Raw genomic sequence first — 18,074 nt, forward strand, 5'->3', positions numbered from 1 at the left:
TATACAAGCATGTATTTTCTCTGTAAGAGAATCAAAACAGAACCCATTCAAAGTGTTTTATAATCTAATTCATTAATTATATCTGGAGGTAGAGAAAACATTACATATACACAGAATGAGCAGTAAACGCATTTCTGAATTAATAGGTAACCAACCAGTCCATCCTAAAGGAGATCAGTCCTGGGTGTTCATTGGAAGGACTGATGTTGAAGCAGAAACTCCAATACTTTGGCCACCTGATGCGAAGAGCTGGCTCACTGGCATTGACCCTGATGCTGGGAAAGATTGAGGGCAAGAGGAGAAGGGGACAAGAGAGGATGAGATGGTTGGATGGCATCACTGACTCAATGGACATGGGTTTGGGTGGACTCCGGGAGTTGGTGATGGACAGGGAGGTCTGGTGTGCTGCAATTCATGGGGTTGCAAAGAGTCAGACACAACTGAGGAACTGAACTGAGACAGACACAATTGTCACAGTGGTAAAGAATCTGCGTGCTTATGCAGGAGACACAAGCTCTGCGAATTCTATCTTTGGGTCGGGAAGATCCCCTGGAGTAGGGCATGGCAAACCACTCCACTATTTCTTGCCTGCAAAATCCCATGGACAGAGGATCCTGGCGGGCCATAGTCCGTGGGGTCACAGTAAGTCGTATTTGACTGAGCACACACTCAGACAGACAGGAACTTATTTCACTTATACAATTTAAGCCATGGGTTAATGGTCACAGAATTGTAACATTCACTGGCCCAGGCCATACTAAAGAGCTGTTTTCTACTCAGGAAGTACTTCATTAGACCTTAAATACAGAAAAAGACAAACCAGATTTTCTGTCTTTTTTCCTCTGAGAATGGATTTCTAAAACTATTAATCCATTTTAAAAGATTCTTAAATGATCAGACCTTAAAAAATCAACTCCCCAGTTTGGTGGAGAACAAAATTGAAATTTGATAAACAAGAGATTCACCAAAGTTCAGACATTGAGAAGCCAAGAAAAGATAATCTTGGGCTTAAAATAACATAAACCGTTTCTGGTAAGGAAGTTTTCCTGACTTTGGTTGCTGAACCTATTAGCCATCTCAGTAGCACCTCCAAAATTATTAAAAGAACATCCTGAAAAAGATAAGATCATGACTTAATATAGATATGAATGAACACGTGTTGAAGAATTTATTTTACTAAAGAAACAAGGGACCCATGCTGGTGTTACAACCAGTTCAAAGGAAAAGTCAGTACAGCCCAAAATTATATAAAGTGAAAGAATGTTGACATGAATTGCAAATGGAGACAAACTGGTTTTTCTGAGGCCTGGGGAGTCACCAGGCAGGACAGAATTTCTACACCCCTCAAGTACAGTTGCAGAGAAGGCAATGGCACCCCACTCCAGTACTCTTGCCTGGAAAATCCCATGGATGGAGGAGCCTGGTAGGCTGCAGTCCATGGGGTCGCTAAGGGTTGGACACAACTGAGCGACTTGACTTTCACTTTTCACTTTCATGCATTGGAGAAGGAACTGGCAACCCACTCCAGTGTTCTTGCCTGGAGAATCCCAGAGATGTGGGAGCCTGGTGGGCTGCTGTCTATGGGGTCGCACAGAGTTGGACACGACTGAAGCGACTTAGCAGCAGCAGCAGCGAGTACAGTTGATTCTCATTACTCATGGTAGTTATGTTCTGTAAAGTCACCACAAACACTAAACTAGTGAATACTGAAAAAATTGCTCCTAGGGAAAAAGATTCCTGTGGGCCTCTGATGACAAAATCTTGTCAGCTGATCAATACATCATCTTGTTTTTTATGTGTGTTTCCGTTTAAAGTGCCCTATTTAATGTATATTGTTGATTCATGAACATCGAATTCATGGCCCAGCAGTGTTATACCTTATCCTGGATGATGCTTATCTAACCGAAGTTGGCATATTACAGCCTTCTTGAACTTAGGAACACTAAACAGCACTAAACCACTACTCTTGGGGGTCATTTCACACAGTGAAATTACCAACCAAAGGCAAAAAAATGAAAAAAAAAAAGTGCTGTCAATAGACTACAAAAAGGACACTTGTTTGCAGTGTGAGAGCTGAAACAAGAAGGCATAGCATTACCTTGTTTGACCTCAGCTGGAGCATGTGTGCTGGATGACTCAGAACTCACGGCTCTGTGCGTGTCACGAATGACCATGGAAAGCATCACCCACAGGCACCGTCGCGGCCCACAGGGAGTCTGAAAGAGATGCCAGCATCAGAGTTCCTAGGTCAGAGGAGCCCTTAGAGGATTTTGGATTTACAAATGAATTTTAGTGAGTAGGCGAATCACAAATACAGAATCAGCAAATAAGATTGTTTGTACATACAACTTTTGGAATTGCAAAATAACTCAAAACAAACAGGGCTATGATCTGGTGTTCTGTAAATACTGCATAGTCTCTATTGAAGCAGAACTTTTTTTTTTTTCTACATAACTGTCTTCCCAATCCCCAGTCCTGGTACTGTCTGTTTTTTGGCTGCGGAAATGTTCAACTTGACTACTAAGGAGACAGACATGAATTCTTTAGATTCCCAGTCAGAAGTCTGAAATAATTTTTCTCATAGTGTTATATATACATGGCAGTTTAGTAAGGTTCTAATATATTATGGGTTACATAGCATTGTGGAAATCCCTATGCATAGACCACACCCAAATCAATTATGTCAAAATCTCAGTGATTTTTGGATCTCTACCATTGCTGTATAGTTTCGTTTTCTAGTAAAATGTGTACTAAATTTCTAATGACTAATTTTCAGTTGTACTTTTGGAACACAAACCAGTTTGTTTTGTGGCAAATTCTGAATAATGTGGCTCCAAAATACTAATACCATATAGCAACTATATTAATTGAACAGATAAAATTTATGGAGGCATTTTCTATCTGTATCAAAGGTTCTTTTTGGAGGGAGGAGGTGTTGCAGGTGTGGCAGGTATAGGGTGTTACTAATCCATCTTATATAATTTTCGTGGAAAGAATTGCTTTGCCAATGTTTCCAAAATACATCTACCCCCCATAATATTTTCTATAAGATGATCTAAGATATTTTTAAATTATTCTGATCTGAATCTCTCCTCTCTCCCAAAATGAAATACATGAGAATTTCAAATGGAAGTACATTTTTAAAAATGAATGCTTATAAAGCTACTTTTCTTCCTCGTCACCTTCCCTGCATAAAATATAATTTATTTTTATGCTATGTTTTCACCTAGGCATATTATGAGCACATAGCCTGGTGAGGAATCTTGAAACTTTGCAAGTGCTAACAAACATCAGTTTGGCCTCCCAAAGCCTTTGCTATCCTTAGCAGTGCCTGCCAGTTATGTCAGTCTGTGCCAAATTATGTGGTTGTTCTTGCTTTGTACATAAATGCACAGTAGGAAAAATCATTAAACTGTTCATTTCTGAGTATTATCAGAGCTTTCCATTAAGTTACTGGAGGGGACAGACCTTTAATAAGACTTGAACCAAGGTTACTAAAGGTAACATATTTCATAAGCAGTAAAAATACTGGTGAACGTTTCTCTGTATTTCACCATTACTGAACCATAAGTGAAATGGTTCTGAAATTAAAATGAATGGGATTTTCTTTTATCTCATACAATACATGAATTCATAAATTATTGGGATCTAGTTTTGTTCAGGGGCTTTTGTTTTTATATTCTAGTAGTATTTGAAGAGATTTCACCAGACATTCATGTTATAGGAAGTAGAATATCCCAGCCATAGTCTGGAGAACAGCAAAATAAATGGGTGAATTTCTGAAAAAGAAATTGAACATGGGATATTACAGATCACATTTTAACTTTATTGGCACATTTGCCAGAGGTATTTCTCTGATACTAGGGCTTAAAATTCAAAATATCTTTGTGAAAGCATTCCAGTGTGTGAAACAGCCAAGGGAGTCAGCTTCTCATCATGTAGGTGCCGGTGGTTGGATTTGTGGCTAATCCATGCCATATGGCTGCTCTCCTCAGTGGGAAGTGACGGCAGCCCTAGGAGCTTTACCCCGTCCCTGGGGCAGCTGCCTTGGACTCAGTTGCTTTGATCATCTTCTTGTTGCACAGCTGGGAGGAGCACGGGCTGGTTTTCAGTGTCGCAGAAGAACAACACATGGAACCATTGTCATAGACTACACCTTGATTTTATACAAGCATTCCTCAGGGGAGGCGTTTTCACTTTCCTAATCTCATTCAAAAGCTCTCAAGTTTGAGTTCTTTCTTTAAAAAAAAAAAAAGCTTTCAGGCTGAAAAAGAAATTCCTATGGAAATTTAAACATTTTACAAATAAGATTGCATTCTTAAATGTCTGTGTTTTATTCCCTGCAAGTTATATTATCTACCTTTCTAAGAAGTTTCAAATAGGATATAGAAAAGATGAGTACAATTCATGTAACATGCTCATTAAGTACAAATGTTTGATGTCCTTTCAAGTGCTGTTACTCTAACAATCATTTTGTCTTTTTAGCTAAAGCTCACCACTTCCTCCAATAGCCTTTATATTGCCACAATATCACAAAAAATGTGGGGGAGACTGTGGTAGGAAGTTTTTAGTGGGACCAGTAAATTTGTTCATGCAGGCACTATAAGGTAAACTCTTTGGAGAAGGATGATTGGAAATGTGGTTGGATTCTTAACAGGGTTCCAGAAGAGCAAATTTTCATTGTAACACCAGTCCTATATAGTAGAAAACTTTGCTAAAAAGTCTAAAGGGAGATTTATGTAGACCCTGACTTGAGTTTCAGTCTCTATTATGAATTGTTATTAGACTTCCTCATACCCTTCTTTGCTTTTACTTAATCAGAGAAACACAGTTGCATGTCTAGTTTTGGGAACACAGTTGTTTTCCACAGAAAAATGTGAGGGAAAGAAACTTTTCCCCCATACATCCTTAAAGTCATGGATGGCTGTGGTAAAATAATACAGAGATGGATACTGTTAGCAAATGCAGGTTTCTTCTGTGTGTGTTTTTGTTTGCTTTCACAGGGTGTTTTGCCCATCCACATTCCAATCCCTATAATGATACTTCTATTTATTGTTGTTATCACCATCAACAGCAACTATAATCGGGCTCACAATTCCCAAGTCAGCTGACTCCTTAGTTACCAGGAGAAAACTCAAACCAGTTGTTCTTTTATGTGTACAAAACCCCAGTCTTCTCACATTGCAGTGACCCCAACAACATTTTTAGACTTTCACAGACAGAAGAGATAATAGAGCTGATGTCTGCATTCTGATGCAGTTTAAAAAATTGCTTTTTCTCCCTTGTGATTGAAAGGTTAACTGTGTAAATGAGTGATTACCAGGTATGTGTGTGTTATAATAGCAATTCCTAAGTATTTCTCATTTCTTCTTCAGTTCCTCTTATGATGTCTTTCTTGTCTGGAGAGTTTGGGGTGGGAGGCTGAGGGGGAGGGAAGGTAGTTCTCTCACCCATCATTTGCAATAAAAGCTCACAGAGGTCTCAGGTAACTTACCAGTGCATTATAGCCAGACATAGAATTGACACTAGAAACCATTTACCTGCTTCATAACTAGGGGAGGAACATATGGAGAGATTCTTAAACCAGTCTTTTCAACTCATTTACAAAAATAAACAGGAGAAATGGTTAGGAAATCACACAGATTGAAAGGACATGAGTGAAATAGATTAAAAAAAATTGCAGTTACAGGACTTTTTAAAATAAATGCAGTTTTATTATGATGTGGTTATGTGCATAGACTTAACCCGAGTTAAAATCCAAGCTTTGCCACTTATTAACCATGTGGCTTTAGGCTGCTTATCTCCTCTATTTTTCCTCATAATTAGATATATATTAAGGATATTTATAATGCCTACCCCATAAAACAAGAAACCTATGAGCTCAATTTTAAAACTCAATGCAATTATATTTAAAGCACTTAGCACAGGACCTAGAACGTGGAATACCAGGCACATTCTTGACTGGAGGTCTCTGTACTTGTGTTCTCTGCCTGCAAGCTCTCTTTCCAGACGTCCGCCTGACTAACTCTGACCTTTACATCTTCACTCAAATGTGATCTTCTCAGGGATGTGATCTACTCAGATGCAAGGTGCCCCGTCTGCCCTCTCTTAAAATGTTTTCTCTTCAGTACTCATTAGTGTGTGTGTGTGTGTGTGTGTGTGTGTAATTGGATGTTTTACTGTGTGTGGGTGCCAGGTCGTTTTCAGTCGTGTCTGACCCTATGGATTGTAGGTTGCCAGGCTTTCTGTCCACTGGATTCTCCAGGCAAGAATACTCGAGTGGATGTAGAATGCTAGATCGCCATGACCTCCTCCACTTGATCTTCCCAAGCCAGGGATGGAACTCATCTCTTATGTCTCCTGCATTGGAAGGCAGGTTCTTCACCACTAGCGCCACCTGGGAAGCCCTGTTTTACTATAATAACACCTAATACACTATTTATTTACTAGTTAACTTCTCCTTCCCATAAATACTTGAAGAAGCTTGGGGAATTTTTGTTTACCACTTCACCTCTGGTTTCCAAAGAGGTCCTGACACAGAGAAAGCAATTGATAATATTTGTTAAATGTATAACAAATGTACAGTAAATAGTTATATCTGCGTTATTGAATTGAATATTTTTTATAATTAGCACCATTTGCTGATTAATGTAGAAAATGCTTGAGAAGTTTATAATGTTAAAATTATGCTCAGTTCATAGTACTAGTTTGCTTACCAAAACCTCTTTCTGTAGTAAATAACTAGACCAACTTATGCCTAACTATATTCAAAGCATCATAAATTCAAAACTAATGGGTTACAATGTGACAGAAATTTTACTTACATTAATACTTAACTTCAATAGAAAGTAAACTTCCAGTAAGTTGAAAATCAAACTTGAGAGAGAAATAATAGCTTTAACATTTACCAAGTGCTTACTATAAACCACAAGAAACAATGTAGTGTAGTTAAGGCACAGGCTCCAGAATTAGGCTGTGTGTATTCAAATTCTGCTTGTGCCCTTTCCTAGCTGAGTGACCTTGTGCTAGGTAGTTCCCTAATCATTTTCAGTTTCCTCAGTTATATAAAGGAACTAATATGAATTCATATAAAGGTTTTAGAAAAATACCTGTCTCATAGAACACTAAGCACTTTAATGAATTAGTTTGTTTAATCCTCATGACAATCTATAAAGTAGGTACTATTCTTATGCTCTTTAGTAAATTTTTTGAAATTCAAATAACTACTTGTTAATATACTAATTTCAGGGTCTGTGGAAGATATTTTAAGACATTTGTTTCCTTTTCTTTCCTCCTCCATTTCCTTATAGCAAATGGGCTTTCTTCAAAGAGTTCTAGCAGTGGAGTTATTAAATTGTTTTCCCTTTTTGAACACTGAAAAAGGCATACTAGCTAGCAGTATACTTTGATTTGAGTTTCTTAAGTTTCACTTTTATGGCAAAATTGAATCCTAACTTAGAGGCTTGTTGAAACATAAGCTTTGTGGTAGCAAATACTATACTCACCTAGAGGCACTAGAATTCATGACAACTCCTAAGATCAAGAAAGTTACTTAATTAGACTATGATATTCAGTTTGGACATTTTATATATGACCACATGATTCAGCCATGATTCAAATGTCTCAAGATAAGTTATTTGAAGAAAGTTCTGGGAGAGAAGAATGATAAACTATAGGGATGGAAAATGGATCTAATGAAGAGAAGTGAGTTATATAGATAGGTCGCTTGGACTGGGAAACAGAAGGATGGTGTAATTATATTTTCAAGGAGGAGTGTTTATTTGGTTTATAGAATAAGCGTAGTTCTTCAAAGACATGGAGAAAAACCCAAGGCAGAAGGTATAGACATATATGGGGCTTCCCAGATGGCACTAGTAGTAAAGAACCCACCTGCCAATACAGGAGATGTAAAAGATGTTTGATCCCTGGGTCAGGAAGATTTCCTGGAGGAGGGCATGGCAACCCACTGCAGTATTCTTGCCTGGAGAATCCCATGGACAGAGGAGCCTGACAGGCTACAGTCCATAGGGTCACAAAGAGTTGTACATGACTGAAGCCACTTAGCATAGCATAGACATATATAAATCCAGTTTTCAAAATTGTAAAACACTGAGAAGGACTTTGGAGAGAAGGTATAACTCTCAGAAGAGAATGGACAGATTAGACTAGTGGTAGGGCTTCCCTGGGTCAGGTAGATCCCCGGGAGAAGGAAATGGCAACCCACTCCAGTATTCTCACCTGGGAAATCCCAGGACAAAGGAGCCTGGCAGACTACAGTCCACGGGGGTCGCTGATGAGTTGGACACAACTTAGGGACTAAGCAGAAACAACTCAAATTTCTATGCATAAAAATCTCCTGGAATCAACTAAGTGCAGCTTTCCAGGTCCCCTCAAGAGCTGAAGTGGACCTCTGGTCAGGCCTAAGAATTTGCATTGTTACCAGATACTTGAATGGGATTCTAATGTTGACAGCCCTTGAAACAAATGTTGAAAAACTTGAGTTTAATCAGTAGCCTGTCATAGTCCAGGGAGCTGAACCAAGTAATCTCTTATGGTCTCCTCCAACTCTGATTTATCTAGTTGTGTACGTGTTTTTCTGTAATCACTTCAAGTGAGCTCCAAACTGTCGTAAAGGCACCAGCTCTTAGAAAGCAGTGAGATGGGTTGTGTTGTTCAGTGCTCCTCATTCCAGTTACTGAAGTCACATATTAAACCACAAGGAGGAATGGAAATTTTTACATAATACATAACCATCGATATTTGAACAAGTATCATATTCAGCAGAGAGAAATTAAATCATGGCTTGTACCTTTAAGATATGGTAAATCATCTTCAGGCAATAGTTAAGACCCTCTTGTCACTCACATAGGATTAGGAAGGAACACATTACTAAGTAAGTATTTATACTTAAGATGTGTTGACACATACTCCTGATAAGTGAACATTAAATTTATGAAAGTTAGCCTCTGCTTGCTGTGTTCTTCAGGGATCCTCTTTAATTGTGCTCTTGTGGGTTTATTATTGTCTTTGTTTTCTAGGATGGAGCTATGACGTTGAGGAGAGAAAGGTTCCGAAACCTAAGTCCAAGTCTTATGGCGCAAACTTTTCTTGGAACAAAAGAACAAGAGTATCCACAAAATAGATTGGCACAGACTATATCTCTGTGCTTGACTGTGAATAAAGTCAGCTGTGCAGTATTTATAGTCTGTGTATAATACACCTCTTAATCTCCTAATAAATTTGACCTTTAAACTACAGAAACATTTTTGTGGTGTCTATTTTAAATGTTTTTTGATGTCCCAAATTAAACATGTTATAATTTCCTTTACAGGTGATCATACCTCTAGGAAATTTCAGCACTTAAAAAATCTATTAAAAGAAATGTTTGAAATCAGCTGCAACATTGAAGTTTTACACTTGTTTTTTATGACCATTCTCAGGTTAATAGTGTTTATAAACTACCAGCCATCATTATCAAAATACTGTCTTATAAATTTTCCTGTTATCATAGGTAAAGAAATTCATGATTACGTTGCAGTCTGATAAACCTAAGCCCAAATCTCCTTATTGAAATTTGCTTATTTAGAACTATTTCTCTAAGCTTCTTTGAACCTGAATGAATTGTGTTCCATACTAAACTTTGCCCACTAATCAGTACTTCATGATTGTGATAGTTCAGGTAAAGATTTTATATTCTTGTGAATTAAAAGACTCAGAAAATAAAAACCAATTCTTTGTTAGACATGTCTAGTGTTCACTGTTTTTAGAAAATGTAAGTAAATACATGTTTTTGTTATGTGCTAATCATTTAGATCATACGGTATGAGTTACCAAGCACATACTCTTGTCAGGTATCTCAATAAACACTATATACTAATCTTCATAATAATTCACTGTTTTCCCCATTTTGCAAACACATAAATTAAGGCTTAAAATGACTAGATAACATGCTCAAAATCACACAATAGCATTTGAACCCATTTCTGTCTTCAAAGCACATACTGTTAATTACTTTAGTTACAGAGAAATAGGTTTGATTAATGGCAGATAATTTCTTTGGATTGTTAATACCTTGTTTGATGTTTCAAAAATTATATACTAAATACACAGTCTCTCACAATCGCATTTCATGAAAACACTAATAGCACATTGACCTAGCCCAACAAAGAAAACATGTCAGAGTATAAATGTTTACGATATTGTTTTGGAGAGCCTGTTAGCAGTCTCTTTTCAAAATGTTAACTGCATATTCCATTTAATTCTAAAAATTATCTTCCAGACAAATAGCCTGTGGATGTACACAGAAGTGACTGTACCAAAGATATTACAGAATTGTTTCTAATAGCTAATAAGTGGAAATAATCTAAATGTCTATTAAAATGGAATAAAGTTAAATGGAGTGTTAATACAGCTGTTGTAAAGAACAAGAAATAATCTGTATGAGCTGTTTGGAATGATACTCAAGATACAGTGCTAAGTGAAAGAAAAGAGTAGCAAATAATGTCTGGGGTGAGGTGGGCAGCATGTGCTATTATATATGCACCTAGAATGTTGTGGGAAAAATATGTAAGAAACTAGTAACTTGATTCTACTGGTTACCACTGGTTGTGGGAGAAGGGAGTTGTGGGTCCTTCACATTTAACTTTCAATATGCTTTTTAAATATTCTTCTGTAAGGATGTATTATTTGTATAAGTATACATAATTATAAATGTATCTTTTATACTACAGTTGATATCGTGCCATCTTAACCTTTATTTGAAAAATTATACATTTTAATTACTACCAATTTAAGATTTTAAGTAAGTGGTAAACTCTATAAAATAATAAAATATAGCTGTTAAGTTCCACAGATATTTCAGTGAGTATAAGGTTAAATTTCAGTTTTTAAAAAAACTACTTATATCCCATACAATAAGGCAATCCAAGCAAGTTTTCTTCAAAAAATGATTTAGCATTCTACCTTAAGTTTGGTTTTTAACAAAATATAACACTTTTTATTTCTGTTGTTACTCTGGTAGAACTAACTTCATGGGCCACCTTGTGCATCTGCTGAAAATTCAGTATACTGTATACAGTATACTGTAATATCTGGTCCTTATTTACATAATAAATCAGTGCCCAACTCTGTCTGGGTTGTTTCCATCTTTCATCCTATACGAGCTGCTGGTACAATGATTGTATGTTCATATTTCATATAAATTATAATTTATTTAAGACTAGCATAAGGGAGTCCCCTTTTGTTTTGGGGAGTGTTAAGTATAACAGGTCCTAAAAGAAAGAAAATAAACTAGACAGCTCTCATTTTTATAGAATCTGTCTTACACACTGCTAAGGGATCCTGTGATATAAATTTTTTAAGTCAAAAAGCAGGTACTTTGCCAATAATCCTGAAATAGATGCTTTAGTGACTTTTAACATCATTTACTAATATCTTATTCTTTTACACTATTTTTCAGTCTGAATTTGGCAATAAGGAGTTCATGATCTGAGCCACAGTCACCTCCCGGTCTTGTTTTTGCTGACTGTATAGAGCTTCTCCATCTTTGGCTGCAAAGAATAAAATCAATCTGATTTCGGTGTCGACCATCTGGTGATGTCCATGTGTAGAATCTTTTCTTGTGTTGTTGGAAGAGGGTGTTTGCTATGACCAGTGCGTTCTCTTGGCAGAACTCTATTAGCCTTTGCCCTGGTTCATTCTGTACTCCAGGGCCAAATGCCTGTTACTCCAGGTGTTTCTTGACTTCCTACTTTTGCATTCCAGTCCCCTATAATGAAAAGGACATCTTATTTGGGTGTTAGTTCTAGAAGGTCTTGTAGGTCTTCATAGAACTGTTCAACTTCAGCTTCTTCAGCGTTACTGGTCAGGGCATACTGGTTGGATTACTGTGATATTGAATGGTTTGCCTTGGAAATGAACAGAGATCATTCTGTCGTTTTTGAGATTGCATCCCAGTACTGCATTTCAGATTCTTTTGTTGACTATAATGGCTACTCCATTTCTTCTAAGGGATTCCTGCCCACAGTAGTAGATATAATGGTCATCTGAGTTAATTTCACCCATTCCAGTCCACCTTAGTTCACTGATTCCTAGACTGTCGATGTTCACTCTTGTCATCTCCTGTTTGACCACTTCTAATTTGCCTTGATTCACGGACCTAACATTCCAGGTTCCTATGCAGTATTGCTCTTTATAGCCAAAGAAAGGCAATGCCGAAGAATGCTCAAACTACTGCACAATTGCACTCATCTCACACGCTAGTAAGGTAATGCTTAAAGTTCTCCAAGCCAGGCTTCAGCAATACGTGAACTGTGAACTTCCAGATGTTCAAGCTGGTTTGAGAAAAGGCAGAGGAACCAGAGATCAAATTGCCAACATCTGCTGGATCATCAAAAAAGCAAAAGAGTTCCAGAAAAACATCTATTTCTGTTTTATTGACTATGCCAAAGCCTTTGACTGTGTGGATCACAATAAACTGTAGAAAATTCTTCAAGAGATGGGAATACCAGACCACCTGACCTGCCTCTTGAGAAACCTGTATGCAGGTCAGGAAGCAACAGTTAGAACAGGACATGAAACAACAGACTGGTTCCAAATAGGAAAAGGAGTACGTCAAGGCTGTCTATTGTCACCCTGCTTATTTAACTTATATGCAGAGTACATCATGAGAAACACTGGGCTGGAGGAAGCACAAGCTGGAATCAAGATTGTCGGGAGAAATATCAATAACCTCAGATATGCAGATGTCACCACCCTTATGGCAGAAAGTGAAGAAGAACTAAAGAGCCTCTTGATGAAGGTGAAAGAGGAGAGTGAAAAAGTTGGCTTAAAGCTTAACATTCAGAAAACTAAGATCATGGCATCTGGTCCCATCACTCCATGGAAAATAGATGGGGAAACAGTGGCTGACTTTATTTTTCTGGGCTCCAAAATCACTCCAGATAGTGATTGCAGCCATGAAATTAAAAGATGCTTTTACTCCTTGGAAGGAAAGTTATGACCAACCTAGACAGCATATTGAAAAGCAGAGACATGACTTTGCCAACAAAGGTCCATCTAATCAAGGCTATGGTTTTTCCAGGAGTCATGTATGGATGTGAGAGTTGGACTATAAAGAAAGCTGAGTGCCGAAGAATTGATGCTTTTGAACTGTGGTGTTAGAGAAGACTCTTGAGAGTCCCTTGGACTGGGAGGAGATCTAACCAGTCCATTGTAAAGGAGATCAGTCCTGGGTGTTCACTGGTAGGACTGATGTTGAAGCTGAAACTCCAGTACTTTGGCCACCTGATGCAAAGAGCTGACTCATTTGAAAAGACCCTGATATTGGGAAAGATTGAGGGCAGGAGGAAAAGGGGACGACAGAGGATGAGATGGTTGGATGGCATCACTGACTTGATGGACATGGGTTTGGCTGGACTCCAGGAGTTGGTGATGGACATGGAGGCCTGGCATGCTGCGGTTCATGGGGTCGCAGAGAGTTGGACACAACTGAGCAACTGAACTGAACTTAAACTATTTTAATTTAAAAATTTTAGTACTATTTTGATCACCGATACAAATTATTATCTTTATTGACTGATTCTGAATGCCAGTTTTAAGTTATACAGTTACCTGTAAAACATAATGACAAGACTGACAAGGTCCCCCTGCCCATGTGTTACAGACCTACAGAGGGAGCTTATATTCTTCTAAGCAATAGCCAATTTAGTACGAGTAAAGACTGAGTTAGACAACTTAGACTTGAATTCTGGTTCAGCCATTTACTAGCTCAGTGATCTTTACAAAGTCAATTAAATTTCTCTCTGTTTCTTCATGTCCAGAATGGGGGTTATCGACCTAATAGGGTAGGTGAAAATAAATATAATCTGAGTGACTTTAATAAGCACTCATTCTGTCATGCACAGGGCACTGTTACACCTGTGTGGGCATTCTGTCTCTTCTAGGAAGATATCCTGGGGCACCCCAGCCCTCTGAAGTTGATGTTGCAGAACTAACTTTTCAGGACAATTAGGTGCTTATAGTGTATATTACTTTGTATTTGTAATAATGTCTTTAAATTATTTCTTAAAAATTTGTGCTTTGGTTATAAAAGTGTTGCAAAAATACTTGATATAGAAATCAAAAAATATTTGATATAGAAATCAAAGAATCATAAATTCCACCACTCTTAAGATAACCATAGTTATATACCTGGTGTGTGTGTTTCTGGTATTATTTTATGTTGCTTTTATAAAACAAAAGTGTATTTTTAAAAAAACCAAACCTGCTCTGTTATCACACTTTCCACTGACTATATTGTGTTTTCCCATGACATTTTTTTATAATATGGTATGTAATACAATATTCTGAAAGACAGAAGTTTAAATTGTGTATTGATTTGATTTTCTGGGTTTTTTTGCTTTTATATTTAAAAACATAACTCTTACGTTAACATAGCCAGACTGCAAATGACTAGAAGCATAAGTTCTGAAATTTCTTTCTCAATGTCTTCTTCGAAGCCTCATTCATGGGAAAGCTGGATAAACAATGGTTAGTTTGATTGTTTAAATGTCTGAATACAAACCAAACCTAATCTGTCCCAATCTCTTCTGGTTTTCAGTTGATATCTCTTTGAAACTATTAGTGGTTATTTACTGGAACTCTATTCAATAGCTGCTCAAGTGTTGACTTTATTTATACTCATCTAAGAATTATACTGACCACTCAAGAGTTAATTTTATTTTAAATGGATTTTAAAAATTTTAGGTCTCAAAAGATTTTTTTTTTAATTTTATAAACCTTGTTTTATCTTAATGTTAAAATGATAGAAAAGTTAATGTACAGTTATTACATTGAGTTTCATTACAGTGGGTTTCTTTGGAAAATAAATATTAATCCTACACGGGTAATGACGATTAAATCACAAAATTGGGAAAAAATAGATTTTGAATTGTGATTTAATTGATTACCTATAGATATAGACATGATTACACCTGTGCTTTGGACTCTGGGAACCTAATGAGAAGCTTCAGTGTCCCTCCAGTTTAACAAGAATAAGTCTAGGAGATTTCATCACTTACTGCAGGAAACTCATGATGCTGATTTTTGTGACCAAAGCCTGCCAGCAATGGTATGTGATGATAATTATCATAATGTAATAGACTTTCTCCTAAAGATCAGTGATTATATTTTTAAGCTTTTTTTTCTTTTCACTGGGATTTTCTTTAAATTTTTATTATAAGAAAAAAAAATACTCATATACCCTTCAGTTAAGTTTATTAGTTAATATTTTTTCACATGCATTTTCCTTCCTCCCTGCAGTCTTATTTAAAAGTAAGGTTCAGGCATCATATCTCTAAATACTTTAGAAAAAGACATTCGATATTCTACAACAGCATTGTCACAATTTTTAAAAATTCAGCTGTTAATAGTTTAACAATTGTCCATATTCAGACTTCACCAGATTGCCCCATTATTGTTCTTTACATTGATTTATTTCAATCCCATATCAAGTCAGTAATTGTATATTAAATTTAGTCTCCTTTTATTTTGCATAGTTTATCTGCTTTTTTGTTTCTTCCGTAGCATTTGGGTGTTTTTGAAGAATTCAGGCTGTCCTCAAAAAACTGTTCCACAATTTGGGTTTCTCTCATTGTTTTCTCATGTTGAGATTTGAGTTAAATATTTCAGGTAATAATCCAAAGAATGCTAACACAATGGTGAAATTTTGTTGGGAAACAGATTTATGCAATCTCAAAAGTGCCAACCTATATATTATGTATTAACAGAGATAAAAGTACTTATGATGGAGAAATTGGGCATGTACCACCTCAACCAAGTGTTCAAACTTAAAATCACCAGTTAATAGTGACTTTATGTCTCAAAGAATCAATCCTGGCAGCACATAAAACCACTGTCCAGTTATTGGTGATATCATTGTGATCACTTGGTTAAGGTGGTACATGCCAGCGTTTCTATCATGAAGTACTTTTATCTCTTAGTACAAAAACTGTGGGTTGATACTTCAAGATTGCATAAATCCTGTTTCCCAAGAAAATTTTACCAAATTGTGTAAGGATTTTTGGACTATCCCTACCCAAATCAGGTACTATACCAGAGTTTGCAAATAGTAATTTTTTAGTTCTTTCAACTTTCCATTTACTAGATGACCCCCACCAACTTATTGACTTATGGATTCTTTTTTATTTAATATTCATTATTGTCCTTATGGGACTTCCCTGTAGCTCAGATGGTAAAGAATCTGCCTGCAATAAAGAATAAAGAATCTGGAACAATATATGTTAGATTTACCTTGTACATTCCTCCCTTAGACCTGGAATCAGTCATTTCTCTAAGAAGTTCTGTTTCCTTTTAGTAGAAAGTAATATTTTGAAATCAATGTTAGGGTGTTATCCCTGTGTCCATAGCACTATTTATGATAGACAAGACATGGAAACAACCTAAATGTCCATCAACAGATGAATGGATAAAGAAGATGTGGTACATATATACAATGGAATATTACTCAGCCATAAAAAGAGTGAGATAATGCCATTTGCAGCAATTTGGATGAAACTAGAGATTATCATACTAAGCAAAGTAAGTCAGAAGGAGACAAGTACCGTATGATATCACTTAGATGTGTAATCTGAAATATGACACAAATGAACATATTTATGAAACAGAAACAGACTCACAGAGAACAAACTTCTAGTTGCCAAAGGGGAAGGGGAGGGAAGGACTGAGAGTTTGGGATTAACAGATGCAAACAAGTATATATAGGATAGGATAGATAAACAAGGTCCTACTGAATAGCACAGGGAACTATATTCAATATCCTGTGATAAATCATAATGGGAAAGAATTTGAAAAAATATATATATGTATAACAATCATTTTGCTATATAGCAAAATAACAAAATTATAAATCAACTATACTTAAAAAAATTTTTTTAATTGGGATGCTATATAGGCCCATGTAAGTGGGCAAAGTTTACATACACATTTTATAATATCTTGATAACCCAATTCCAGTCCAGTGGCTCAGAGTTCTTTCTCTGCACCTTCCCCTTCCACTCCTCCCACCCCCATTTAATATTTTAACAGCCTTCTTGCACAATAAGAATCCTGGTTCCTAACATCAGTATATTACTCTTTTACTCTCTTAAAATACACACAAAATGCTTTTAAAATCACTTAATACCACCAGTAACGAGGTAAAGTACAAGATTTCTTCAACAAGTTCTTCAGAAAAACTTGCCCGCATTATTGAATTAACTCTATGTTATCTATTTTCATATACAACTAGGTTCATTTGTTCTTTGTTTTCATCTATAGGATTTTTTCTTTCTTGTTGATTTATTGTTTAAACATGTAAAATTTTAACATGGTCAAAAGTCAAAATTGTACTAAAAAGTTGAAGGAGCCCCATTCTTACCCACTCTCTATGGTGGAACCAATTTTATTTCTGATTTATATTTCATTTTGCAAATTAAGGAAATATACATACTCATATCCTTTCTTATGAGAAGCAGAGTATGTGTACTCTTGTACTTTGCTGTGTTTTTTTCTTAGTGTATATACATCAGCTCTATACTTAAATTTTATACATCCTAATGAATGTAAATTAAACCCCAATAAATTTGACAAACATAAAAACAAACCTCAGTGTGGATGCCAGAGCAACACTTAAAATGTTCATGATCTATGAGCATTTGTTATGGGTTATAATGGTTAAACGGGAAAACAGCTATATGTAATGTTTTTGATACTTGATTGACAAGATCAAAGTGTTAAAATCCACATACAGAATAATCTAAAAGTCAGATTTTCCATTCCTGCAGCATGTGCACCATGACTAGGATAGTCCATGTGGAACAAAGCAACATGAAGAAATATTGGAAGAAATATTACTCAAAACTGACGTCCGCAAAAACCAAAAAATTAGATACTTCTCTAGTTTTCCATCATTGTGTAAAACAAAACAAAATTCTTAACATGCCTTATTTGGTGAAACATTCATTTTTGGTGTGATTTGGTTTTCTGTTTATAAATCTACATGTGGGAAGATGAATTCAATTTTAGTTACAGTGACT

General features: G+C 36.3%; 2 protein-coding genes across 5 annotated transcripts in view; one reads left to right on the forward strand and one right to left on the reverse strand.

Annotated features, from left to right (window-relative positions):
* Positions 1-11,588, forward strand: part of NDUFS4 (NADH:ubiquinone oxidoreductase subunit S4) — a 123,033-nt gene extending 111,445 nt beyond the window's left edge. Inside the window, exon 7 of one of the 3 annotated variants that reach the window (XR_014061449.1) lies at positions 147-325. Coding sequence is in view for 2 of the 3 variants with exons in the window: in XM_081517761.1 (XP_081373887.1) it covers positions 9,039-9,142 (104 nt within the window). In the remaining variant the exon portion in view is untranslated. Of the gene's footprint in view, positions 1-146; positions 326-9,038; positions 9,262-11,458 lie in introns of those variants that run through there. The other 2 variants (XM_081517763.1, XM_081517761.1) reach the window with 2 other exon arrangements.
* ARL15 (ARF like GTPase 15) overlaps positions 1-18,074 on the reverse strand; it is a 632,366-nt gene that overhangs the window by 16,749 nt on the left and 597,543 nt on the right. For both annotated transcript variants that reach the window (XR_014061457.1, XR_014061454.1), the window contains one exon: positions 2,099-2,216. The gene's annotated coding sequence lies outside the window, so the exon portion shown is untranslated. The remainder of the gene's footprint in view (positions 1-2,098; positions 2,217-18,074) is intronic.

The sequence above is a fragment of the Giraffa tippelskirchi genome, chromosome 8 (assembly GCF_054371585.1).
Source record: "Giraffa tippelskirchi isolate mGirTip1 chromosome 8, T2T-mGirTip1v1.2.pri, whole genome shotgun sequence".
NCBI classification, from domain to species: domain Eukaryota; kingdom Metazoa; phylum Chordata; class Mammalia; order Artiodactyla; family Giraffidae; genus Giraffa; species Giraffa tippelskirchi.